Source organism: Ursus americanus, chromosome 1 (assembly GCF_024610735.1).
Source record: "Ursus americanus isolate L20-20 chromosome 1, mUrsAme1.1.p, whole genome shotgun sequence".
NCBI classification, from domain to species: domain Eukaryota; kingdom Metazoa; phylum Chordata; class Mammalia; order Carnivora; family Ursidae; genus Ursus; species Ursus americanus.
In genome coordinates, this window is record NC_142127.1 from 48,714,372 (window position 1) to 48,741,712 (window position 27,341).

The 27,341-nt window shown below is 45.6% G+C and overlaps 1 protein-coding gene across 3 annotated transcripts; it reads left to right on the top strand.

Moving 5' to 3' along the window:
• The first annotated feature begins 13,374 nt into the window (after positions 1-13,374).
• SP5 (Sp5 transcription factor) lies at positions 13,375-21,265 on the top strand. Of its 3 annotated transcripts, none has more exons than XM_045780048.2 (2): positions 13,375-13,733; positions 14,434-21,265. In XM_045780048.2, the coding sequence occupies exons 1-2, from the start codon at positions 13,683-13,685 to the stop codon at positions 15,580-15,582; spliced, it is 1,200 nt and encodes a 399-aa protein (XP_045636004.1). In that variant the 5' UTR covers positions 13,375-13,682; the 3' UTR covers positions 15,583-21,265. The 3 variants fall into 3 exon arrangements, with proteins under 3 accessions (XP_045636004.1, XP_045635996.1, XP_087717444.1); XM_045780040.2 differs by having other exon boundaries at positions 13,679-14,240; XM_087861318.1 differs by lacking the exon at positions 13,375-13,733 and adding an exon at positions 14,149-14,271.
• The last annotated feature ends 6,076 nt before the right edge of the window (positions 21,266-27,341 follow it).

Below are 27,341 nucleotides of genomic sequence, written 5' to 3' on the forward strand. Positions count from 1 at the left end.
TAGAGAACAAAATACACAGGTATCTTATATCGTTCTTCATTTTAGATTTAAATTTAAGCCAGCATATTCTTAATTTGTTGAGGTTTGAAGAGTGATATTGCCATGATGACAAATGAAAATCACATAGAAAGTTATTATTAAAACCCTCTCCTGGGGCGCCTGGGTGGCTCAGTCGTTAAGCATCTGCCTTCGGCTTGGGGAGTGATCCCAGCAGTCTGGGATCGAGCCCCACATCAGGCTCCTCCTCTGGGAGCCTGCTTCTTCCTCTCCCACTCCCCCTGCTTGTGTTCCTTCTCTCGCTGGCTGTCTCTCTCCGTCAATAAATAAATAAAATCTTAAAAAAAAAAAAAAAAAAAAAAACCTTTCCTCCTGCTGGAATGGGAGTCCAGGGCACCACCCACTCAACAGAGGTAAAGACCAAGACAGTGCCCTCCCCTAGCAGAAGAGAGGGATGGTGGGTGACCTACCTACACTGAGATGCCCCAGGCTGGGGTTTTGCTTTGCCTCTGCCCCAAGGGCATCTACCAACAGTGCCTCATAATAATGCTGAGACCTGAGGGCACCATTCTAAAATATCAAGAGAAATTAATACTTTCCGCATCTTAAAAACCCATCCTAACTAAGCAAGCATAAAATATTGCTATTATGGGTGAAATAATAATTATTCTAAAGGGACAGCTAAGTTAGGAGAGTGACCCAAAGGTATTCAAAAGTCACTGAATCCAAAACCAGGCAGCAATGCCCTAATTTTCAGCATCTATTCCAAAAATAGTTTTTTAAATAATCCCAGTTATCCCTGTCCGATAAAAGTAAAGTTACTGAGTAACTGAAAAAGTGTTTCTGGTACAGAGTACAGGTTTTATATTTAAAATAGAATGTTTAGATTAAGTAAATATTAACCTCAAAAATGTCCCAAGTTTAGTAGGAGCTTCACTCTGTGGTTATGAGCGAAGGGAAATAATAGTAAAACACCGTTGCCATGAACACACGGTGCCACACATAAACATCATCAAAGCTCTCCTCTTTTACAGGCCTTGTAGAAGGCAGTGCTCGTGAGCACAGTGACTCTACCACACGCCTAATGACTTTGCCTTATTGTACAAGTGAAAAATTTAGATGGTTAGACTGAAAATTTCTCCCTCTTGGGGCACTTCACTGGCTCAGTCGGTAGAGCACTCGACTCTTGATCTTGGGGTTGTGCGTTTGAGCCCCAGGTTGGAGGCAGAGATTACTTTTTAAAAAATTACCTCGCTCTTTCCATACACAAACACACATATGATGAAGTAGTCTTACGTATCACATAGGATATAAGTGTAGAGTTTTGTTTTATGTATTTTATTTGTATGAACAGAATGATTTAGGGACTGGTAATAACTTTTCCTTAAACTGAATGGAATTTCATCAGTCTGCTAGTTGGTTATTCCCGTGTCCTCCTTGCCCAGAGAAAGGACAGTGAGCAGGAAATCCCTCATAGGATTGACGGTGTGTAGATTTGGTATATAGATTGAGACGTCATGAGGACTGGGCAAAGATTGGCCTAGTTTGAGACATAACACACACACACACACACACACACACACACACTCACGCATACTACACACTCCAAAATAATTAGACCCCTAGAAGCATTAGCTGCTGGAAAAAGTAGAAAAGGCTACACTGAGATACCCCTCCCAAAAGACCCTCCTGCTGCCAAACCATTTACAATTTGAAAAATAGCTTTCCAGGGAGATTATATATTGGTGAAAGTATGTGATTTGTGTTGTTTGTCAAATATTTTACTGGAAAAGATCTTAAGAGATTATTTGTCCCAAGCCCCTTAGTAGCAAGAGATTCGTCATTTCTCCCTTGTAACTCAGGAAATGTTTGAGCCACCTACCATGTACAGAGTGGCACACTAGAATAGTAGAAAACCAAGATGCATTGTGATTTTATGGTGGTGGTTTTTTTTACATGCTTTTCAAAATATTCAAATCAAAATTGCCAAAGTTGCAATTTAAGATTCTATAGGAAAGGGGAGATTAATAGGAAAAGGAAGTGCTAAGAAGGTTTCTCAGAGCAGCGCTGTCCAGTGGGAAGTGGCTACTGAGCACTAAACCGTAGTCAATAAGACTGAAGAACTGACATTGCAATTTAATCACTTGAACTTGAAATATGAATAGTCCCATGTGGCTATTGGCCACCATACTGACAGCACAGTCTTAGAGGATATGAGGCTGAAGGTGGGCTCCAAGGAAGGATAAGTAGGAGTTTGATAGGTATAGAAAATAAAGATTCCAAGTAAAACCCAGTGCTTGTGAATGTTCATGGAGGTAGGAAAGCTTCAGGCCTGGCCAAGTGAAGATTTAATAGCTGGTAAAACTGGAACAAAGGGTAGATAGTGGGTTAAAGTGGAAGCTAAGCTAGGAAGATTAAAAACTATGCTGCATCTTGAATGCAAGCCTGGAAAACATACAATTAATTCTGTATTCAGTGGGGAGGCATTTAAGGCTTTCGAACCCAGCAAAAATATAAGCTGTTCAATGTTTTAGAAAAGTAATCATCTGATTACATTACAGTGCAATATAGATTTGAAGGCTCTTTTGATGACCTATTACTGTAGGGCAAACCACCCCACATTTAGTAGAGTAAAACAACAGTCATTTCATTGTGCTCGTGGCTATTCCAGGTCAGGAATTTGGACAGAGCACAGAGAGGATGGCCCATCTCTGCTCCATGGTGTCTGGCACCTCAGCTGGGGTAACTCAAAAAACAGCTGAGGGATGGAATCACCCACAGGCTTCTTCACTCCCATGTTGGTTTCTGGACTAGTATGACTACAAGGCTGGCTTCAGCTGGAACTGTTGACCAGAGCACCTAAAGGTCACCTCTTATGTGGCTCAGGCTACTCATGGCTGGGTGGTTCCAAGAAGGGGTATTTTAAGGCAGGGAGGGGGGGCAGCCAGAGAAGGAGCATTCCAAGAGAACCAAGTAGAAGCCACTCGGCCTTTACTGACCTAGCCTCAGTGGTTATTTCTGCTGAATCCTGTTGACTCCAAGCAAGTCATTAAAGCCAGCCAGTTTGTAGGACAAGAAATCTTGTTGGGATCATCTCTAGAAGATACAGTCTGCCGTGAAAATACAGTCTATGGTCACAAGGGCCTTGTAATGGGAGTTCAAGATAATGAAAGCTTCAACCAGGAAAATGGAAGTAGGAAAAGAAAAGAGAAGTAAGAATTGGTTAATAGCATAGGAACAGAATTAGCAACGATGAAGTAGGGGGTAAGGAAGGAGAAAGGCCAGGTGAGTTTGGACCTGAACCAATTTAAAAATCACAAATCAGGAATCCTGGTAGGATGTGTTAGTTTGAAAATTGGGAAGAGGTGTTGTTTCCTGGGGATATATTTATTTTGAAGATCTGAAGGGATGTTCTTGAGGAGGAGACATCAAGGAAGGCAGTTAGTAATCCAGAGCTGGAGCTCTAGAGAAAGGTCAAAGTCAATGCTGGAGAGAGATTTGGGAGCCATGAGAGAGGGAGATGACTGGGTAGTGCATATGGTAGGAATCCAATAAACACTGATTGAATGACATCACCCCACTGCAACTGGGACCGGAGTAGCTGGACCAAAATCAGTGTTTATAATGAGAAGAAAGAGCATATCCGTGCTTGGGCCATTTCCTAATGGAGAAGTAAGGATCTAGGAAAGGAGACCAAAAATTAAAGTGAGGCAACTTCATAGTCAGCAAATGTAGCACCATTTGTATTGGCTCTACAGTAGCTGTCCCAATCTCTTTCTAGGCCAGAAAGCCGAAAATTTTATTTCCTGGGCTCTCTTGCAGCTAGGCTTCTATGGTGTATAATTTAGATTGTGCCAATTGGATGTAGCCTACCAAATCTAGAAGACGGAAGCAAACAGCTGTGAGGCAGGAACTACACTCCTGTTGTCCCTACTGGCAAACACAATTGCAGTACATTTGTTGTTTCAATGGCAGCTGTAACAGAGGTCCTAATATCACAGCCCTACATACGCAGTTGTCAAGAGGCAAGGTACCCAGTAGGGGTGGCATGATTTTGAATTGGGAAGCGGCCACTGTGGCTTCCCAGTAGGCGGGCAGCTTTCTGATTCCACAGCTGCCTGATCCCAGCAGGGGCAGTGGCTCCCTTGTAAACCCAGGTCTGTGGTGTGGTTCTGGGAGTCATTCCTAAAAGCTCAGCTGAGGCTCTATTTCTTCAGATCACCACTCAATCTGTAAGACATTTGAATACCTTTCTTACCAATACAGTGAGCAAGAGATCCTGGGGTAGGGGTTGGAGCCTCTTGTCGCAGCCACTTGGGAGAATCTTAGAAAAATAACAAATTAGAAATATCTCAGGGAGCAGCCATTAAAAGGTTAGAGATGGAAAGTAAAGCAAACAGAGAGGGAAATCAGTGCTGATACGCTGAAAGGGAGCATCTGAGTCAAAAGAACAGTTCCAACTTGAAACTAAACTGTGATCCTAGAAGCCAAATAAAAAGGGCATTGCTTCTCAAGACCAGAAGACCCATAGTTGAGACTCTTGCCAGAACTATAAGTAGAGGTGACCTTTTAAATGGAACTGGGGACATGTAGAGACCTGACCTTTGTGTTAGTCTGTGCTCAGCTGGACCCTTAAAGATATCGACTAATATTCACCTGTATCCTTAAAACTATCCTTAAAATTTCCACGATAAAGAGCTGATTCTGTGTGCCCGCTGGTGGCTTGGGGTAAAGGTAAAGGGCAGAGGAGAGAAAAGAATATTCTAGAAGTGAAAGAACTGGTCTTAGATGTGGACTGCAATCCTTGTGAAAATCCACGTTTCTCCTTGGGTAAAACAGATTAAAACATCTCATGTCGGACTGACATTCTTACCACAAAGCAAATAAATAGCACCCTGTAATGTGGCCAACAAATTATTCCTGACTTCTTATGGGTGCAGTCGGTTGAGCATCTGATTCTTGGTTTCAGCTCAGGTCATGATTTCATGGGTTCTGGGATCAAGCCCCAGGTTGGGCTCTGTGCTCTGCGTGGAGTCTGCTTGAGGCTTTCTCTCCCTCTCTCCCTGCCCCTCCCTACCTAAAATAAATAAATCTTTTAAAATAATAACAATAATAACATCACTGCAGACCTGCATACCCATTTGTTTTTCCAGTGATAGAGTGATAGAGATTCGCACTCACTCAGGGAGGCGCTCTAATGCGATGGTTAAAAGGTTGCCTTCTGGAGTAACATTACCTGGATCCAACTCCAATAAAAAGATGTAGGATCTTGGGCATACTCCTTAACTCCTCTGTGCTACAATTTCCCCATCTATAAAATCAGGTTACTGAGAGATTTGGTGAGATTCCTTAATGTTGTGATTGGCCATAGAATCACGGTCCTCGGGCGCCTGGGTGGCACAGCGGTTAAGCGCCTGCCTTCGGCTCAGGGCGTGATCCTGGCGTTACGGGATCGAGCCCCACATCAGGCTCCTCTGCTATGAGCCTGCTTCTTCCTCTCCCACTCCCCCTGCTTGTGTTCCCTCTCTCGCTGGCTGTCTCTATCTCTGTCAAATAAATAAAAATCTTTAAAAAAAAAAAAAAAAAAGAATCACGGTCCTTCAGCCACATGGTCATATAAGCGCACTATGAGTGAAAGTGTCTGTGTGTTCACAGACAGGGCTACCCCAAAGACTACTACCAGCAAACCAGAGCTGACCCATGATGCAAACGCATGACCTCACAGCACTCCTTTCTCCAACTAAATTAGCCAACTCCACCTCCTTCCATCCAGGAGTGCTGGACGTAAGACAAGGTTTGGCACAAGTAGGTATAAGCATCCTGATATGCAACCAGTTTCCAACTGTACTTTTAATGTGGGACCCCCACCCCCACCCCCCTTTCCTTTCTTAGCAATGACTTCACCTTGTACTTTCAGATTAATAAATAGAAGCTTCTCCCGGGAGTTGTGTTTGGCATCGGCCCAGTCAGAAGTTCCCTAGAGTTACATTTGCTTACTTTTCTCTGCCTGGGAAGGAGAGGTTCCTCTCCGCATTAGAGGGAGCCCTCACACCTCTGCTGCAAACCCCCAGGTTCTAAGCTCCTCACCTACAACTGCCCCTCTTTCTAATGTTTCCTTTTATCACATCCTAAAACACAAACACACTCTTGCCCTGACCCTGCTGTTTCAGCTGCTTCTTAAACTCATAATTTGCTTCCCGTGCCCACCTCAATTCTGAAGGTAGATCCTCAAAGCTTCCTCCTGAAACCAACAGACCCTGTTTTCACCACCCTTTCTTCTACCCCTTCACCCCACCCATGGCCTTGGACATGTCCTATGGTCTTGCTCATTCTCCCACCTCTACTTGGTTTGTTTCCTCTTGCCTCCCTTTTTCCTTTGGCTACTTTGATGGCTCTTTCCCCTCTGTCCAGCCTCTAACGGTGGTTTCCCCTAAAACCCTGCTGTAGCTGTTCTCTAGCTGCTTGATCTCCACTCACTCCAATGAGCTCACTTACTCAGCCGTGGCTACTCACCTAGAGTTCCCAAGTCCTTATCTCTAACCCCACAGCTCCTGCCTGTCCCCTCCCCACATTTCCAACTTTCTGCAAGCATTTCCCTGTGAATATCCAGCCAAAATCTTGGACTCAACAGCCCCAAACTGAATCCATTGCTTCTACTCAACTCCAAACTGCCTCCTTCCTTATTCTCCCACTTTCATCAACAACTGAACCATTTTTTGCTGCCTCACAGGCTAAAACCTTGGGATCTTTTTGACATTTTTTTAAAAGATTGATTGATTGATTGATTGATTGATTGATTTCAGAGAGAGAGAAAAACGAGGGGGGAGGGGCAGAGGGACAGGGAGAGAGAATCTCCAGCAGATTCCCTGATGAGCGGGGAGACCAACCCAGGGCTTGATCTCAGAACCTGAGATCATGACCTGAGCTGAAATCAAGAGTCTCATGCTTAACAGACTGAGCCACCCAGGCACCCCTCTTTTTGATACTTTAAAACAATTTTATTGAGATATAATTATGTATCAAACAATTCATTGATTTAAAGTATATAATTCAATGGCTTTTAGTCTAGTCATAGAGTTGTACAACCATCATCACGATCAATTTTAGAATATTTTACTCTCCGCAAAAGAAAAAAAGCAATCCAAAAGCAATCATTCCTGATTCTCCACTATCCCACCCTCTCTCCACCCCCTACCCCTGACCCCTGGTAACCACTAATCTACTTTCTGTCTCTGGATTTGTCTATTCTAGACACTTTCTATAAATGTAAACATACTATATGTGGTATTTTGTGACTACTTTCTTTCACTTAGCATAATATTTTCAAAGTTCATCCATGTTGTGGGGCACCTTGGTTTCCACTCAGGTCGTGATCTCAGGGTGGTGAGATCAAGCCCCCATTGGAGCTCTGCGCTCAGCACAGAGTTGGGTTGGGACTCTTTCCCCCTTCCTCTTCCTCCCCCTCCGCTCCCCCCCATGCCCCCTCTCTCTCTCTAAAATAAATACATAAATAAAACCTCAAAGTTCATCCATGTTGTAACATGTATCACCATTTCGTTCTGTTTACAGCTGAATAATATTCCATGGCATAAAAGCAACACATTTGTTTATCCATTCAGCAGTTGATGGACATTTGGATTGTTTCTACCTTGAGGCTATTATGAGTACTGCTGCTGTGACATTCATGTCCAGTTTTCTGTGGACATATGTTTTCAATTATCTCTGATATATATCTAGGAATAGAATTGTAACTCCATGTTTAACATTTTGAGAATTGCCAAATGGTTTTCCGAAGTGGCTGTACCAGTTTACATTCCTACCAGCAGTGTGTGAGCGTTCCAGTTTCACCACACCCAACACTAGTTTTCCTGTCAGAGCCAACCTAGTAGATGTAAACTGGTTTCGCATTTGGTTTTTATTTGTATTTCAATGATAGCTAATGATGTCGAGCATATTTTCATGTGCTTATCTGCTTTCTGTATGTGGAAAAATGTCTATTCAAATTCTTTGCCTATATTAAAATTGGGTTAGTTGTCTTTTTATTGTTGAGTTATGAGAACTCTTTATACATTATGGATACAGATCTCTTACATAATTTGCAAATGCTGTCTCCATTTTTCTGATGGTATTTTTGGAAGCGCAAAGGTCTAAATTTTTATGAGATCCAACTTATCTATTTTTTCTCTTGCCACTGTGATTTTGGTGCATCTAAGAAACCATTGCCAAACCCGATGTCGTGAAGACTCACTCCTATGCTTTCTTCTACAAGTTTTATAGTTTAACTCTTACATTTAGGTCTACGATCCATTTAGAGTTAATTTTTATGCATGCTGTAAGGAAAATACCCAACATCAATCCTTTACGTATTTGTATCTGGTTGTCCCAGTATCATTTGTCAAAAGAGAGATCTTTTTCATTTTTCCTTTCATCTTTTATTCCTATTGTCATCAAGTTTTCCTCTTTTTCTCTTTAAAATGTCTGCCACCCTTTGACTACCACACCGGTTTCCAGTCGAGGCCTTCACCATCTCACATCTAGATAACTGCATCTGCATCTACCCTTCCAAGCTCTCAGCAAGCCAACCCTCCTAGGGAAGGACATTGAAGAACTCAGATTGAATTCACCTGCTCAGAAGTCTACACTAAATTCGTACTACATATAGCATCAGGGCCAATCTCCTCTCCCTGAATTCTCTAATCTAGCCCCACCCTGTATACACAAGTAGATCAAAGATGCAAAACTTTATCTTCCGTGGTTATTCAGTTCCACACTGAAAAGGGAATTCTCTTCCCTTCCTGTTCTTCCCCCCCCCCCCATTGTCTTCCTTTCTATGCACCCCATTAAAATTCCATAGGTCCTTAAAGTCTCCTCCAAATCCCGGCTCCTTAATAAGCCTCTCTTAACTACTCCAGCCCTCACCAATGTTCTCCTCTGAATCCCTACTGTATTGTGTGCTCTGTGACACCAAATATTATGCAAATGACATTGGAACACCCGATTCCATTCCACCACCCAACACCAGTGAACATTTAACAGCTACTGAAGTTCACAGCACTGTACAGGCATGAAACCTCATGTAAAGGCAGCGTCCTCCTGCCATCAACTGAGGGAGTCGGATTGGAGGAGGTCAAGGACCCCTCCTAGAATTCCACTTCTTCATCCATTATATACTGATCCAATTTTGAAGTTTAAGCTTAAAGTTAACACAAGATTTTCTGTTGAGGAAACTTTCCCAGACCAAGACAGTGTTTTCCAAAGATTCCCAGCGTTATAATTTCTTGCAACTGAACCACTTCGCTGTTTCAGACGCAAGCTTTAGAGCGTCTGTGATTTGGTCTGCAGCTTAAACTGTGAGACCGCTCCAAATCCTCAAAGTTAATTTAGAGAGTATCAGATTGCAACCCCTTCCCCCACTACCATTTAAAAAAAAAAAAAAACTTTCAAATTGAAGAGGCAAAGTTTGATCCCTTCCATGTTGAGAGCTGAAAACAATAGCAGCTTTCTGCTCTAGCACGACTTCAAAAGGCTGCCGAGGGACTGCTCTAAGAATACTTGGTTGTAGATGACGGAAGAAATGCACAAGGCACCCTCCTGCGCCTCAGTGCCCCATTAGCACTAGGGAAACTCTGACCCCTCTCCTCCCAGCACCTTAAATAAAGCCACGACTGGGACTGGTGTTAACTAGGTAGATACGGGCTATTGGAAGACTGCGGCTTTAGCGAGGAACGCACGGGTCGGGGAGGGGGTGAGAAAAGAAGGGAGAGGTCTGGGCGGTTAAGCAACATCCTGCCGTAAAGAGCCAATGAACTAAGAATTTGTTGAAATGACCTAAATAAGGCATAGATTTTTAAAAAATCAACTGGAGATGGGTGACCGATTGGATTGATTCTAGAGGCGTGAGTCCCCGGTTATTGCAAAAAATGCCCGAGGCGAGGAGGTACCAGGCTCGGAAGTGAAGTTGCAACCCAGAGTTCTCAGCAAACACTTTTTCTGGAATGGATCTGGAACGCGCTGAGCGGATCCGCATACCATGCGAGTGCCTCTGCGGGTTCACCTACCCGCCTCTTCTCGCTGGTGGCACCTGGTCGGCGCTCGCAGCCTGCCCGGGAAGAAACTGCGCTGCAAACTTCCCGGCCTCAGAGCCCTGCAGCTCCTAGAGCTGCACTGCAGCGCCAGCCGCCGCGGGGAGGCTGGTATTCAACCTCCCCGCCCCCCGCCGCGGTAAAAGTTTGCTCCCTATTCGCCGCTCCCCGCCTCTCCACCTCCGCCCTCCGTCTGGAGGACCACAGAGGAGTTCCTGGGTCCTCTGTGCACAAACACACCCACCAACAAAAGAAAGCCCATTAAATCTTCCCTCCTGTGAACTCGCGCCCCAGCGGATACCTCTTTGAACTGACCCCCGCCCCCGCAGCCCCCGCGCTGTCTGGGGCGCGCCCGGCCCTCCCGGGCTCACTCCTTCCCTCCCGGCTGCGCACTTTTGCAGCGCGCTTGGTCTTTGATGTTTCTTTACATTATGGCAGAGCAGCCACACTCTCTTCCCGGGCGCGGGGCTTTGTGTAACGGAACTGACATTTGGCCTTGATACCTGTATCTCTTGGTGATTGCAACAAATTTCTAAAATAAATATTGTACTTTGATCTCCCGGCATTGCATTTTTAATGGACGCTCCGAACATTTCTTCATTAAGAATAAGTTTTGCAGGAGCTTGACTGCAAAGGGAGGGAAGCTACACAGCAGCTCGTAAAAGTCTCTCTCCAAACTTCTGCTCGTGCTTGGGAGAGCTATGATCCTGGCTCGTTTTCACACATGGAGGTGAAGCCGACAGCAAGGACTTCGAACAGTCAAGAGAGGCCCTACTGTGCGTCCTATTGCCCTAAAGACTTTGCTTATATTACCTCTTTCAAGCCTACAAACACTCCACAAGATGAGCATTACTATCACCCCCATTTTACCATTTGGGAAACTGAGGCACAAAGAGGTTGAGTAACTTGCTTGCCAAGGTCACCAACTAAAAAGCGGCAACTAGAAAATCTGGGTTCAGATTTTCTGAGTCCTCCCTCTTAACCACCAAGCACTACTCTCTTTCGTCTCCCGGCCCCTGGTGGTGGTTTAACTGGCTAATGGGGGCATCTTGGAGTTGAGAAAGTTCTCTCCTATAACAACTACGCAGATGTGAACCGGCTTTTCTTGCGTTTGTGTTAAAATAGAGAACATATTCGGCAAATGAGACTGCTTTCCAGCCTGCTTGGCCCAGCCTGGCTCGACCCTTGGGGGTAGCGGGACTTGAAGAGCTCAAAGGAGCCGCAAAGGAAGCACGCTAAGGTACCAGACCTACGTGGACAGTTCGGAGGTGTGCGTGCTCGGGTGTGCGCCACGGAACTCCCCGGCCTCAGACTGCGCCTTCGGGTCCCAGGCTTCACCCGCACTCGACCCAGGCATGGGGCGTGGAAGGGGGCAGGATCGCCAGGCCTCAGAGCAAAACGCTAAGTCTCCTCCCCGTCCCCGCTTCCAGAGCACCTGGACCTCATCTTCAGGAGCCTTGGCCGGGCGAGCTGTGTGGTCACTGCTCATCCTTCCTGGGGTTACACCTTAGCGGGGGGGTATGTCTGTGAACTACTCATAGTATTTGGACGTCATGCGGCCCATTCTTCTTCCTCAAGATGTTTCTATTTCTCTGGCAGATCCTGGGCACGTGGAAATGTGGGTCTGGTGGCGTAGCACCCCGACCCCTGATGGGAATGCAGAGGGCACCAAGATACAGCCCAGTCTGCGAATCAGAAGCCGGTTGGAGTTGGGTTAACCGCTGGCGCCACACGGCACGTTGGGCCACAAGGTCCGTCCTCTCAAGTCAGTCTCGGCCGCGGTACCGTCTCCAGAAGGCCAGACGCAACCTGGTTCGAAGAGCCCCGCATAGCCGGCGGCCTCGGAGAGAGGAGACCGTGTTTGCGGGGAGGCCCGGCGTGGAGCGGGGTCCACCAAGCCCAGGGAGCCCACTCGGTTGCTCGGCCACGTGAGCGGCGGCCGCCGGCGGGAGGCCTCAGCGGCCCTTCCCGCCCCTAATCCCCTTCAGTGCCATGAGGACCCCGCGGCGCCCCGCCCGCCTCTTCCTCCTCCCTCGGCCCGCACTCCCGGGAAAGGAGGTCCCGGCGTTCGCAGCGACCCGGCGACACGCGCCTGGCGCCCCGGCCCGACCGAGGCAGGTGGCCGACCGTCCCTCCGCCGTCAGGCCTGCGGGCCAGCAAGCGTTCGGGCTGAGAGCTTCCCTGACCAGGGACGCACGCCACGCGCCCGAACTTTCTTGTCTTTCCAAAGGTGACGGGAACAACAGTTTTTATTGACTTTTCTTTCCTGTTAAATGGCCTCCCTCGTACTGTGTGTGGTTTGTTCAAAACAAAAGGTTTCCTCAACTGCGCCTTACTTTTTCCAAGCAGTTCCCTGGTAGGTATGTGCGGCTTGCAAAGAGCGCGCACTCTCTGGACCGGGTTAGGGGGAGAAATTGCTAGCACTAACGGGGGCTTCGGGGGCCTAACAGCGCCAGCCGCCTGACCGGCCCTCCATGGCGTCCAGGGCTGCCAGCCCGAAGAGAGAAGAGGGACGCTACACTTTTCCCCTCTGGTGTATATTATGTTTTTTTCTGGGTATCCTGCCAAGCTTAGCTTTGGTGGTAAGCGCGGTACGGGTGTTTTTCCCAGGCTCACTATTTGCAAAAGTTGTGGCCGGAGAAAACTTCCAGGTCGCGAACAGGAATGTCACAAGAGAGCCACAGTGGTTTGTCAGGCAGGCGGCCCTGGAGCGTGCGCGCCACCCACCGCCGCCATGGGCGGCCGCCTGGCCCCGCCCCGGGTCACAGCCCTGCCCGCAGCTCTGCCGCTGCGGGCGGGGAGGGGGGGCACGCGGCCCGCTGGGCGAGGTGCGTCCCATGCCCCGCCCCGGGCATTCCCTCGGGTCCGCGGTGTGCGCGGGCCGCTGCGTGTGCTGTTCGGGTGTGGGGTGTGCAAGTTCGGGGGGAGGGGAGAATTACCCTCATCTCAGTCTCAAAGTCCCGCGCCTGGAAGCCAAAGGCAGATTTCTGTGGAGATAACAAAGACACTTTGTCACTTTGGGCGCTGCCTCGGTGCAAATCTTTAATTGCAAGGGAGTTGCGGGGGGGGGGGGGAGGATCGAGTGTCTCCAGCAACCCAAGCGCGGGTCTCCAGGCGGCAAGGCCCCCTTTGATCAGGAAAATCCAATTATTTGTGTATATACATTTCCCACATAGTGATTACTTCATTAATTGTCCCGCCTTTATCTCCTCCCTTCCCATCCCCCCTAATAATCAGTTCTTTTATCCCGACCAACAAACACACCATAGGAGCTTTGTGGATTCAAAGGATTTGCTTTCGCTTCTGAAAGAGCCGCTATTCTTTGATGATTGGGTAGCGGCAAACTTCAAAGCCATAAATCTTCCCTCTGACTGGCTGGCGGCCCAGCAAAGTCCTTATCAAATTCTTGGAGGTGATCCTGAAGCGCTCAGACCGCGCGCGGGGCGAGCGAGCGGGGTGCGGACGAGGGGCGCTGGCGCGGAGGGCCCCGGAACGCAGAGAGCGCGCCGGGGAGGGCCGCTGAGCTGCCGTTCGTCCTCGCCTTCGGGTCTCCATGCCTCGGCTGCGCCCTGCTCCGCAGCCAACGGCCCGCAAGCTGTAGCTATGGCTGCCGTGGCCGTCCTCCGGAACGACTCTCTGCAGGCCTTCCTCCAGGTCAGGTCTGGGCTCGGAGGGAGCGAGGGAAAGGTGGGAAGGGTCGTGTCCGGATCGATCCTGGCACTCTGGGCACCCTGAATCTCCAAGGGGGACTGCTCGGTGGATGCCGCTAGAGTCAGACCGAGGGGTGCCCACGTCAACTTCGCACCTAACCTTGGTGTCTAGAGTGTGGCCTCTGGGGGAGGGACCCGGAGGTTGATCGGACTTGCGCGTCTGGCAGAGAACAGGGCCCGAGCTCACTCTGTTGGGCCCTCCCGCTGAATTTCAGCCTGGGGCGGGCGGAGGAGGAGCGCGAGAGTAGCGTGGAAAGAGCTTAAAAGATGGGAGGGCTGGCGAATGGGCAGCTGGGCTGTGGGTGTTTCCACACCCTTTCTGACCGCGGAGCCGGGAGCGGCCCGTCGGATCCCTCTTCCCTCCCACCTTGTGCCTGCTTTCTCTGAGTATGGATGGCGTCTCTTTGCATCAAGTAGTTTCACAGGAAGCGCTCGAGCGCTCCGCGTTCAGGTAGCGCAGGCACCAAAAGTTAACCATACTGGTGGGTGCGTGCGCGGGGTGCGGTGGCGGGGGAGGGACACCGGGACGGGGGAGGGGCGGCGGTATAATAGCTGACGTGGGGGTGGCGGGTCGGCCCGGAGACAGCGCTGGGAGCGCTAACCTTTTGTCTCTTCTCCGCCCTCTCCTGCCGCCGCCCATGCAGGACCGCACCCCCAGCGCCTCCCCGGACCTGGGCAAGCACTCGCCCCTGGCGCTGCTAGCCGCCACCTGTAGCCGCATCGGCCAGCCCGGAGCCGCTGCGCCCCCGGACTTCCTGCAGGTGCCCTACGACCCCGCGCTGGGCTCGCCCTCCAGGCTCTTTCACCCTTGGACCGCAGACATGCCGGCGCACTCACCCGGCGCGCTGCCGCCCCCGCACCCCAGCCTGGGCCTGACGCCGCAGAAAACGCACTTGCAGCCGTCCTTCGGGACGGCGCACGAGCTGCCGCTCACACCCCCTGCCGACCCCTCGTACCCCTACGAGTTCTCACCCGTCAAGATGCTGCCCTCGAGCATGGCGGCGCTGCCCGCCAGCTGCGCGCCCGCCTACGTGCCCTACCCAGGGCAGGCCGCGCTGCCTCCCGGCTACTCCAACTTGCTGCCACCGCCGCCACCGCCACCACCGCCCACGTGCCGCCAGCTGTCCCCCAACCCGGCCCCCGACGACCTCCCTTGGTGGAGTATCCCGCAGGCGGGCACTGGTCCGGGGACCTCCGGGGTTCCGGGGGGCAGCCTCTCCGGCGCCTGTGCCGGAGGCCCCCACGCACCCCGCTTCCCTGCCTCAGCGGCCGCTGCTGCCGCCGCAGCCGCCGCGGCGGCCCTGCAGCGGGGCCTGGTGTTGGGCCCGTCGGACTTTGCGCAGTACCAGAGCCAGATCGCTGCGCTGCTGCAGACCAAAGCCCCCCTGGCGGCCACGGCCAGGAGGTGCCGCCGCTGCCGCTGCCCCAACTGCCAGGCTGCTGGCGGCGCCCCCGAGGCAGAGCCAGGCAAGAAGAAGCAGCACGTGTGCCACGTGCCGGGCTGCGGCAAGGTGTACGGCAAGACGTCGCACCTGAAGGCACACCTGCGCTGGCACACGGGCGAGCGGCCCTTCGTGTGCAATTGGCTGTTTTGCGGCAAGAGCTTCACGCGCTCGGACGAGCTGCAGCGGCACCTGCGGACTCACACGGGCGAGAAGCGCTTCGCCTGCCCCGAGTGTGGCAAGCGCTTCATGCGCAGCGACCACCTCGCCAAGCATGTCAAGACGCACCAGAATAAGAAGCTCAAAATTGCTGAGGCCGGGGTCAAACGAGAAGACCCGCGGGACCTGTGAGCCCACCCCTGGGGGTACTCGAAGCCTCTCCCGCCTCGGACTCCGGTCCCACCACCTCTTTTCGGGGAGGTTCCGGGGCGCTGTGGGCACCTGGCCGAGGGAGAACCCAGCAGGCGCTTGCGCCTTCTGCTGCGCGTCTCCCAAAGCGACGCCAGGCTCCCAGCTTCCTTGGCCCGACCTACGGACAGGGACCCTGTGCCTAGAAGAAGCAGGGGAGGTAGGGTTGGGAGCTCTGCGTCACGCAAGGGTGGTTTCAAGCTCTAAACCATTCATTCCCACCGTCTGGGAGATCTACAGTTTTGGGGAACCACACTGGGCTGACCTTGTATATAGGAAACACTGCTAAATTAAAGCAGAAGGACCTTGGGAGATTTGAAATAGTGCTCGGTTTGTCTTTCTTTCTTTCTTTCCTTTTTTTTTTTTTTTTTTTTGGCTAGGACCGGGCCGAGCTTTGTACAGGTTATTTAAATAGCTTTGTTAAAGAATAATTATAATAATTATAACGTTAATAAAAATGTTAACTTTTGTCCTCAGCTCCATGCAGAGCTACAGCATGAAATGTCTCTGTAAAGCAATCAGCAGTTGCAGCGTGAAAATAAATACGTTAACTCCGGGGTCACCTCGGGACCCGGCTGAGCCAGTCTCATTTGATCTTTTCTTCTTCGGGGAGGCTTTATAAAGCGGTCAGGTTTCACCGCGAAGACGGTTCCTGTAGGCTACCTCAGTGGAGGTTTCTTTGGTTTGGAAGGGTCTGGGCAAGTGTGTTGGGTGCGTGGACGGAGGAAGTAGGGCAGGGTCAGATTTGTGGTAAAGAGGATAGATCATGCGGCCTTAGGACTTGACCAGAGACTGTCGCGCTTCTCTTGAAAGTCTGATACCTGCTGCACATACAATGCGCGTTCTTTAATCTGGCTAATTCCCTGTGCCTTTCCATTTGGTGATACTATAGGGACAGAGGTCACACTAGAGTTTTGCTTCCTCCTGGCAGCGGGTTATGCTGGTGTCTGAAGAGTTACTGGAGACCCAAGGATCTGTTCGCAGATGAGATTTGGGAGAGTTACAGAGAAACTGGGGGCCCTCATTCAGGGTTGGTCTTTGCCCTGGGAAGAAGCTGTGACCTCGGATGCGGATGCGTTGTCTTGCTTGTTTTCTTCTTAATCATTATGCTGTGAAAATCTTAAGAGTCTTGCTTCACAATAGCCACTTAGGGATTTCTGGCTGGGCCTGGAAGTTTAGTTCCATTTTGTATCTTGGGATTTTATTTATTTATTTTTTTAAATCTTTGAAGTAGACCAAGATTTGCTCAGGGAGGAGCCAGGAATACTCCTATCTAGGTTTCTCGTCTGTCTCTAAAAAAGTTAACAGTTGTTTTTTCAAGTGTCTCGACTCAACTGGTTCCTTGATGTTTGCTAGTATCTGAGTTTTTAAACCTGAAACTGAAATCTTAATCTTCTGACTTAGAATTATCAAAGAAAGAAAATTATCAAAGAATGTTTGTTAATATGTTAAGGTAGAATCATTAATGCCAGATTTCAGTGGAACTGAATCGTCTTTCCATGGGAGCAGAAGTGTATATAAACTGATAGGATTTCACAAACTGTTGTTACCTTTCCTTTTGTTTGAAGTCAAACTGATTGGTAGGTTCTTAAGAGCTAGAGGGTTGTGCTTGAGACTTACAGAATTAAGTCACACACAAATATCAACATAACAGAGATGAAAGTCCTTTTATATTCCTAAGAAATAGCATCTTACTCTAACTTGAGACAAGGTAGTAAAAGAGTCTTAGAGTCATGGTGGAGATGTGCCTTAGAGCCGGCGGCTCTCATTAGAGATTTTGGAACTAATGAATGACACATTGAATGTGAGTTTTCAGAGGTTTTTGCCTGGGAAGGGCAGTTTCATTAGCTAAATTTTCAGGGGTGTGATGGTTTTGCAAACAATAGTAATCAGAAAGTTACTACGCGGTTACGCTAATATACATCTACGTGTGTAATCTTGATCTAAATCAAGATTCTTGAGAATCATTTCTATGAAGAGTTACAGAAACTCACATCTGAGCCATGCCCTGGCATCGGCTTCAGAGCCAGGAAAGGGTTTTTGGCAGATTGTAGGGAAAGAGAAATCCTGGTACAGTGGAAAGACCCAAGGGCTTCTACTCAGAAAAGTTGAAGTGATCCTCTCATTCAAAAGAGAATGCCCTTGGTGGAAAAAGAAAAGTGACAAGTTTGAAATGCATCTGCTAGCTGTTATTGACAGCCACGATCTTCTAGTATCTAAACAGATAAAGTGTTGAAGGTAAAGTTTCCCTATAAGTTTATCTTTATGATTGTTAAGAGAAGAGCTAGATAAAGTATATGGAATTTATCTAAAAATATGGTATATATAATATTTAAAAGCATAGCAGTCATGTGATGACAAAGTAACTTTCTTATGTTTTTCCTTAATTAAGCCTGCAAACTTAAAAAGTGTGGTAACAGTACAGTTTCTAGGCTAGCTTGGTACAGCTGAAAGACTGTTCATTGTGCCAGTGCAAATTTGTGTTCCAACTACCTTAGAATAAGTTATCCAAGTGGAAGCCAGGAAGCCACAATGATATGATATTATTATCCCCGTGTAGGAAACCATTTCATGTTTATACTGAAAAATAAGCTAATAAATCAGAAATAGAAGTTTGACAGTGCAGAAATGTATTTGATTTTATAAGCTGTTAAAATTTGAACTGCCCCCGCATGCTCTACAACCAATACCATTTAGAACTTTAAAAAGTATTTGAAATAAATCAATATGCCAGAAATAATATGCATAAGTGATGTATAATTAAGCACAGTCAGCAGAAAATTTAATAAGATTCAAATTAAAAGTTCAGAAACATTGCTATTAAATGTAAAGTAGAATTTATTTTTTATTTAGAGTTTTGCTAACATATATTCAAAGCCTTACTTAAAGACCTTACCACCCAATTCAATTAACTTTTAAAAAGTAATTGAAGAAAATATGTTAATGATGGTCTCAAGTACATTTTTAAAGCAACTGTTTTAGTAGCATGCAAATATAACAAAGTATCATATTTTGGAAAATCATAAAATTAGTGTGATATGATTATTTTAAATTTAACACTCAAATGATAAATGAACTATTTTGATCACAACTTAGAAACATGGAGAAACTGAGTTAGCAATTATTTAGGTAATTTGGAATTGTGTGTTTCTGAACTTGTTAACAATATTCCATAGTTTTCTCAAGAGGAAATTGTGCATATTTACCTTTAGCTACCACTAATTTGTAATAGTAATGAATGGCAATGAATGGAACTGGTAATGAATGGAAGTAAATTATGTTAAAGAAAATACAACTGTATCATTTACTGCGTTAGTGTAGTTTCAGTTAGAATTTAAATCTTATAACCCTATTGTGTACATTGTTTTAAATTGTTTTGCTGTAAGTCAATCAAAGACATACCAATTTAAAAACTAATCTTGATGAGAATGCTTCTTGCAGAAACCTATTTGAAACAATGATATTTGTAGGAAAGGCGGTTTTTCACCCTGATTTGTACTGTTTCTGTTCTAAGACTGGGGGGTTTTAAGAAATCTGTTTAAAGCTGCACCTTTAGTGTTTCCCATTTATTTGGGTTCTGCTGTGAGAGTTTCACAGAATATTCTAGTGGTAGCGATGACTTTCATGTAAACACCTAGTAAGCTGTTTAGGGCTCTAAAATTGCAAACCACTTTTACTGCCTTAGCTCTTCACATTAAATATTGACAAGTTGAAGTAAGTTGATGATGTCTCACTAGGAAATGAACTGTGTTGTGGAATCAAATTCAACCCTCAAGCTTTGTTTTTCTAGTAAACGGAATGATGGTTTGCTAATATCCCAAATTTAGGGCTACTCAAAACAAGTAATATTAATGTTCTATCAGATATCATTACCTACCTCCGGTTTGCATGATAGAGGGGAACTTTAAAAGAGTAGGAAACCAAGGGCAGCTTTGAAATATGGATATGTGCTGGCACAGTTTGATGCAGCAGGAAAAAATAAGGGAAAACTCTGGATAGAAAGATGTGTGTTGGCAATGAAATCTATATTTAGATTAATACACCAAAAGGACACATTTCATTGTTGGGCCCCATAAAACGGTAACCTGATTGATGTGGTATCCAATATGCACAAACAGTACATTTTTCTCTGGTGATGTTCAGACTCAACACATTTTTGCATAAAGGTCTTTGTGTCACTTGCTCCTCCCTGGATTGTTTTTAAAGAATCTGCAGTGTTTCGAATTAGTTTATGGACATTGTAAAATGGCTTGCATAATGTTCCTTACTATAACGAATAAGTCCTACTGTTCAACAAAGATGTAATCAAACAGCTTATGGGCCATCACAACTTTTTTCGATAGTTTCAGTTTTACTATTACAACTTACTACCGATTGTAGATTTGCATGTGATGATTGATATAGTATATATTTTCATGCTGACATTTTGATGACTTCCCTCCCTAGACTTTATATACTTTTCCTTCCATGTCTTTAGTGATTATACTGAAGCATAATCCCCAGTGGGGTATTCGACACTTAATTCTTAATTTAGTCCATGCATGTGAACTGCAGTAGTTTCTGCACAACACATAATAAACTGTATTAACTAATATATTTTGTTGTGTACCTAATACCAAAATTCAAGTCAGGGGAAATAAATCAAGTTCCTAGTCTGATATATGGAAAATCTGCAGCTTCATTTTTCAGAAGTTGTTTCAGCATTATGAAGATTCGGGCTGCCTATTTATGAAGTGGGAGGGCTTTTTACCTCAAAACTATTCATCTAATTTTTTTCATTACTTGTCAAAATTCTAACATCAAAAATATACTAAAATCACCCAAAGTCTAAGGTGGTAGCTCGATGTTACCTGACTTTTTAATAAAAAGTTAAACCATTCAGTCATACGGGCACTCTCTAATGATTTTGTGTTTAGTGTATTCTAAAACACAGATGGAAAACATCTGGCCCTCAGCTTAATTTCATCCAATTCACAAGGCAAATATCAAAGCTGAATCCTCATTTATGCTTATGGTGGGGAAAATGTGTCCTAATTTGAAAAGTATTTGGTGGCAATTTCCTAAAGTCTGCATAAGGTACCACGAAAGCTTATTTCTCTTATTTCTGTCTTTGTGAGTTTTATTCTTACATTCTGTATTCTGTTTTCTTTTTTTTTTTTTAAAGATTTTATTTATTTATTCGACAGAGATAGAGACAGCCAGCAAGAGAGGGAACACAAGCAGGGGGAGTGGGAGAGGAAGAAGCAGGCTTCCAGCAGAAGAGCCTGATGTGGGGCTCGATCCCATCACGCTGGGATCACGCCCTAAGCCGAAGGCAGACGCTTAACCGCTGTGCCACCCAGGCACCCCAATGTATTCTGTTTTCTTTTTCCATTCTGTATGCCTCTTGACTTGTGGAGGTCATCGTCTTCTATATAGCCGTGTTCATCTCTAGCATGAAAATTCAGTTTATGTCATGTGTCTCTCTTCCTTTGCTCCAAGTATTTACACCCATTATTTGACTTTGCTCCCTATAATGCAGAACTTGACAGGATTCTAAACTGTAGTTCTCTTAAATCTGTTGTATTTTTAATAGACATTTGCATTCCTTGGCCTGAATTTTACACGTAAGTGAATTAAATTTATAGTTCTATTTGTAGATTCATGTTTTATTTATGTAGTACATGTCTGATGTTTACTGTGGCTTTGCGAACATCAGTGGGAAAATTATTTTCATCACAACTGAAAGTAAAATTGTAAAATATGATAGTGGGTTATGGTTTGAAGTAATCCCAGGTTGGATAGATTTTAATTAGTAAAAAGCATACAAAAGAAATAGATTACCTAAATCTGTAAACATCGCCCTTTATTTATCGAGCTAAAGTTTTAATGAAGGGGATGTGAACTAAGTTCTGTAAGCATTTAGCTATTTATATATTTATATTCCTTATTGAGGTCATTATATTTGATGGAGACTTCTTTTTCTTTCAAAGCCGTGATTCTTTTTTGATCCTTGATGAAGTCCATATCATTTCTTGCTACTACCGCAGTAACTGCCAAGAGAGTCATTGTGGTAACAGGTTTTGCGCTGAGCCTGGGTTTGGAGTAGAAAGCCGCTCAGTTGTTTTCTAAGGAAAAAGTACTCCCGTCATCAGTCATCAGTCACGATTCAGGCTTGTCAGTGGCAAGCCTGTGTGCCCTGAGCTGCCAGCGGCTGGAAGTGGTGGGGCTGTAGCTGCCCCCTTGCTTCTGAAGCAGGGAGAGCTAGAAGTAGGGGGAAGGGAAACAGCCACGGGAAGTAACAGGACCGTGGGCAATAACAGACATGTGGACTACCCTGTTTTGAAAGGCTTTATTTCTAAAGGCGCTGAAATAGGGCAATTGCATAGAAGCTGAGAGTTGCATCTTTTTATTTATTTATTTTTTAACCAAAGGTGAGTATAAGTAGGCTGCAGGGAAGATGGGAGCCTTGGTTGAGGACATGAGGACTTCGATGATCTTTACGGTCACTTGCAAAGCTGAAAAGCTTCAGATCTAAAATCTGTAAGTCAAAAAATCCAAATACATTTGATTACGGCTACTAAAAATGCAACAGTACTATGAATATTTCTGGCATTCTGACATCTGATTTCAGAAATTCAGTTTTTGAAGATAGAGTTTATTCTTAAAGGGTTAAAGGTATTAAAGGGAAGCAAGGGTGATTTCGAGTAAATCAGCCTCTATGCAACTAATATCAGAAGTTAGTCCCATGACCTTAGCATCGGCTTTGTTTGTTTAAGATTTTCTTGATTTATTTGAGAGAGAGCGCGCGAACATGAGCACGAATGAGAGAGCAGCAGAGGGGGAAGGAGAGAGAATCTCAAGTAGACTATGGGCTGAGCGCAGACCCCAACTCGGAACTCTAGCAGGGCTGGAGGTGGGGCTCGATCTCACCACCCAAGATCCTGACCTGAGGTGACATCAAGAGTCTGAGGCTTAACCAGCTGAGCCCCCCAGGCGCCCCTAACATTGGCTTTTCGAGATAACACTTCTGGGCAGTCAGTGTTTGTAAGTGCTATATTATTGGCACATTCCCAAGTGCTGTTTCTGTGTATGGAAATTTCACAGTAAAATGACAGAATTCAAAAGTATAGGTAACTTTTCAATAATTAAGTAGATGTAAGTATTTAGATTTGTAAGCTTTGGCCTAGTTAAGTTTAAGGAAACTGTGTTTGCCCCACACCCTCAGAGTCAGTTAAGATAATATGTACAATTAAGAATATGGGAGGGACAAAAACAAAAAAGAATACATGAGGGGCACCTGGGTGTCTCAGCAGTTAAGCGTCTGACTCTTGATTTTCAGGGTTGTGAGGTCAAGCTCCAGGTTGGCCTCCAGCTTGGCATAGAACCTGCCTAAGATTCTCTCTCTCCCGCTGCTTCAGCCCCTAACCCCCTCCCTCCCTTCCTCTCAAAAAAAAAAAAAAAAAAAGAATTATTTGACGTCTACAAGATAAGGTACAATGATGATTCAAAGATGAACACGATCTTTCAAAGAGCTCAGAGTAGTAAAAAAGGTAAGACTTATACAAAAATGAATGTAATACAAGGCCTAATTCATGCTGAAAGTGGCCAAGCTACCAAATTTCTATGAAAACATAAAGGAAAGAGAAATTACTTCAGGCAAAACAATGATAAAATATTTTATGCCATAAACGAGTATTATGCTTTCAGAAACAATGCATAAATTGCATCTGCAGCCTTCAGAACCCAACTAGGTTTTAACACGGGAGCTGAGAGTTCAAGTCAGCCCTGACCCCAGACCTGCAGCATTGGCAGCACTTGGGAACTTGGAAATGCAAACCCTTGGGTCCAGTTCCAAGTCACTAAATCAGAAACTCTGGGAGTGCAGCCCAGCAATCTGCGTTTTCATAAGTCCTCCAGGTGATTCTGATCCACACTAAAGTTTGAGAACCACTAGCTTAGAAAACTTCATATTTAATCATAAGATTAACCTACGGAAAATAAACAAATTCTAGCCGAAAACATTTCTCACAAGCTACTCTGGGGAAATGGAGAATGGATAAACGACTTGGCTAAAATCCCTCACCCAACTGAGAAACTCAGCTGAGAATCTTCCAGCTCCATGAGAAGACAAGAGTAGTCTTAAAGAGTGATTCTTACATGCATGTTACATAGTTATGTAGACAATTTTCCTTTTATAGTATTTAATATAGATAGAGTTTTGAATCACAAATGATATATTTTATATGTTAGTGGAATTTTCCTCAGAACGTGGAATAGTGACTTTTAGCAACATTTGTTTTCTTAAAAGGAATACTCGGCTACCCGAGCAGTTTGGGTTTTTAGTGTCATTGGATGATGAATAGCCCACTCTCTTCGGGCACGTGTAAACTCCGCCACCGCGAGTGAAAACCGCGTGCACCCTCCACGCTGCAGAAATGCAGGGATGGCCCAGGTTGCTTCGAACTTATTTTCTGTTGAAATAGCTTTTTAAAACTACAGACAGGGAATGGCAGAACCCTAGGGTAGAGCCAAACTTAGGTGGTTGTAGGTAGGTATTGATCTAAACCCGGAGTCTTTGCGTCCCCTGGCTGTTACTGCAATCCTCATTCGCCCAGCGCTCTGCTCCGTGAAGTCTTTCTTGCTCACTGTGCATCTCAGGGCTTTTCTCAAACCAGAATATGATTTTGAAAAATTTCTTTGAAAAACAGTTTCTTTCTGACCTTTCGAACTATAGAAAGCTAGGAATTACTGGTACCAGGGAAGCTTATAACATAAATGAGAATACTCCAAAATTGTTCCCAGTAAATCTCTCTGCACCTCCAAGTCTAGGCAATGCAAGCATCACTGATTTGGGTTCTTTAGGACAACCCTCCTGAATGACACCAAGAACCTAGGGTGCTGACTCTGACATATTCCCAAGGAGTTCCCCCAGAACCCTGAATGATCAAGGGAGCTGTCCCTGACCAGGTAACTCACCCCAACCAGAATTTATAGAAACAGAATTTAACACGTTGAGTTTGGAGGAGACTTTTAAAATCATCCAATCTGATCCTCTCATTTAACAGGAGAAAACTGAGGGCGTGCTTGATCAACTCATCTGTCATTATCCATGACATATCAAATATTAACACTCAATCGAAACTCAGCAGCCTAGAAAAGGGAGAGACAGTTGGGGATCATGAAGAGTGGGAGAAGACTCAGGGAAGTAACATCAGGCCGAACCTTTGGCCCCGAGCTGGCAAAGGACTGGCTCACAACTTTTTGTGTGTATGAAAATTACCCGGGATACTTATTTAAATGCCCATTCCCAGGGCTACATTTCTAGACCTTCTGATTGATTTGGTCTAGGGGTGAGGCCCAGGAAGCTTCATATAACCATCACCCCAGGGGATCTAAGACAGGTGGTGAGAAGACCTCCATTAGAGAAACACTTCCTGACCAAAAATCTTCTAACGGTTGGGGCAAGTTCTGAGAATTTTGACAATGGCAAGTGATCAGGTAATAAATCCATAACGAATTTTACTTTTTAAAAAAATCAAAGCTCATGTGCTCAGACCTGAGACACAAATATCCCAGAATCTTAAAGAGGAGAGGTGATTTACAAGCTTTATCTTATTTACCCAGCTCTGTGCCAAATACTGTAGAAGTCATGATCCTTTCCCTGTCAAAATGTTTTTTTGTTTTATTGTTAAGTAAACTCTAGCCCCATTGTGGGCCTCAAACTCACAACCCTGAGATCAAGAGTCGTATGCTTTATCAACTCAGCCAGCCAGGTGCTCCTTTCCCTGTCAAAATGTAAGAATGGAGACACTAAATGGTCACTTGGGTTTGCTAAATTCTCGACTAAAGTTGATTAGATTCTGAAATGAAATCAGGAAAGTTGAAGTAATCAGCTATGTTCTACGTCTCTCATTCTGGGCTCGTATCTTTTGGTGAAAACTCAGAATCAATCAGTTACTGAGTTTTATAATTGAAATGATCCCAAGAGTTCACCACCTAAAAGCTTATCATTGTACAGATGAGGTAACCAAGCCATCAAAGGAAGAGAAATGCTCCCAGCCATAGTCAGCAGCCCAGGGCTCCCTGACATGCCTCATGTCTGTATTCCCATTGGTCTCATAGCCTATAATGATTTACAACTAGGTAGTCTTATATACAAGATTAGAGAATTTTTCTACTCTAATGTCTATAGGTAAACACCTAGCGAATAAATTAGATGTTTCCAAGAACCTTTATTTATTTTATTTAACAGCATAGAGCTCTTAAAGGAAAATGTAATATAAATATTTCAGATCACTTTTAGAAGCGCAGACACTCTTTGAAAGTTATTTCTTCTTCAACAAAAATTTATGGAATGCCTTTTGTGCGCCGGTTACTAGTTTGGACATTGAGGACGTAGTAGTGAACAAAATTCCAGCTTGCATTCCAGTGAAACTACAGTACTGTAGTTCCTAGCCTCTTCCCTGATGTCTTACCTCTTTATCATTCCATTCACATGCAGGTTCCACAGTACTTACTACACGTTTCCAGATGCCAAAGTCTATGTGTATCCACCATGCAAAAGTCATACAAGGTCTCTGTTCTTGTGAAGCCTACAGTCTGGTAGGGGATGCAGAAAGTTAACAGAAGTGTCTAGAAGCACCAGGGGAGCAGGGACTATTCACTACTGCTTACCAGAGCCTGGTAAGTGTTTGGTGCATAGCATATACTCAATAAATATTTTTGTTGTTGACTGTAATGTAGTATGATAAGTATGGTCAGTAAGGTGAGGGTGCCCTAGGTTTAATACTATCCCTTCCCGGCAGTATCTGGCAGAAGTGTGTTAGGGGTATAGACTGGGTTCCTTTCTACCTTTACCTGCTTGGGTGAAGGGTGAGGGGACAGTCCTAGGAAGCTGCTAACTGAGTGCTTCTTCCCCTCCCCGGATCCTGGAGCTGCTGGCTTCTCTGAGGCAATCTCAACTTCCCAATGTCTCAATAGTCATTTCCTTGTATTCCCTAAGTCTCATTGCTCCAGCTTTTAAAGGCATTCTCCCTACCACAACCTTGCTGGCTATTGTTATCAAAATTTAAGTTTATTTAGATTATGTTATGTCACTATTCAAAGGGAAAAAAAAGGTCACAAGGGCAGGGGATGGAAGAAGCCAGAGCTGCAGAGAGAAGGAGAGCCTCTCAGATTGAAAAGGGCAGTGTGTGTGTGTGTGTGTGTGTGTGAGAGAGAGAGAGAGAGAGAGAGAGAGATGGAGGATTCATGGATCTAGGGATGCGGAAGGACCATACCTCAGCAGGAACATGCCTGGTGCTAATAAAAAGCCTAGATTCAGAGCACTTGGCATCAGTCTTGGCAAAGGCTCCTATGTATTAGTTACCTTTTTTGCATAACAAATACCACAGATTTAAAGGCTTAAAACAAGGCACATTTATTATCTCACAGAGTCTGTGCACCAGGAGTCTAGGCCGTGCTCCGCTGCAGCCGTTGCTTCAGGGTCTCCGTAAGGCTGCAGTCAAGGTGTTGGCCAGGGCAGGGGGCTCATCTGAGGGCTTGACCAGTGAAGGATCTGCTTCCAAACTTCAGTGATTATTAGCAGATTCAGTTCTCTGCAGGTTGTTGGACTGAGGGCTTCAGTTCTTTGCAGGCTGTTGCTTGGGGACCACCCTCAGGTTCTTGATGCATGGGTCTCTCCAACATAGCCACATGCTTCATCAAAACATGGAAGTGAG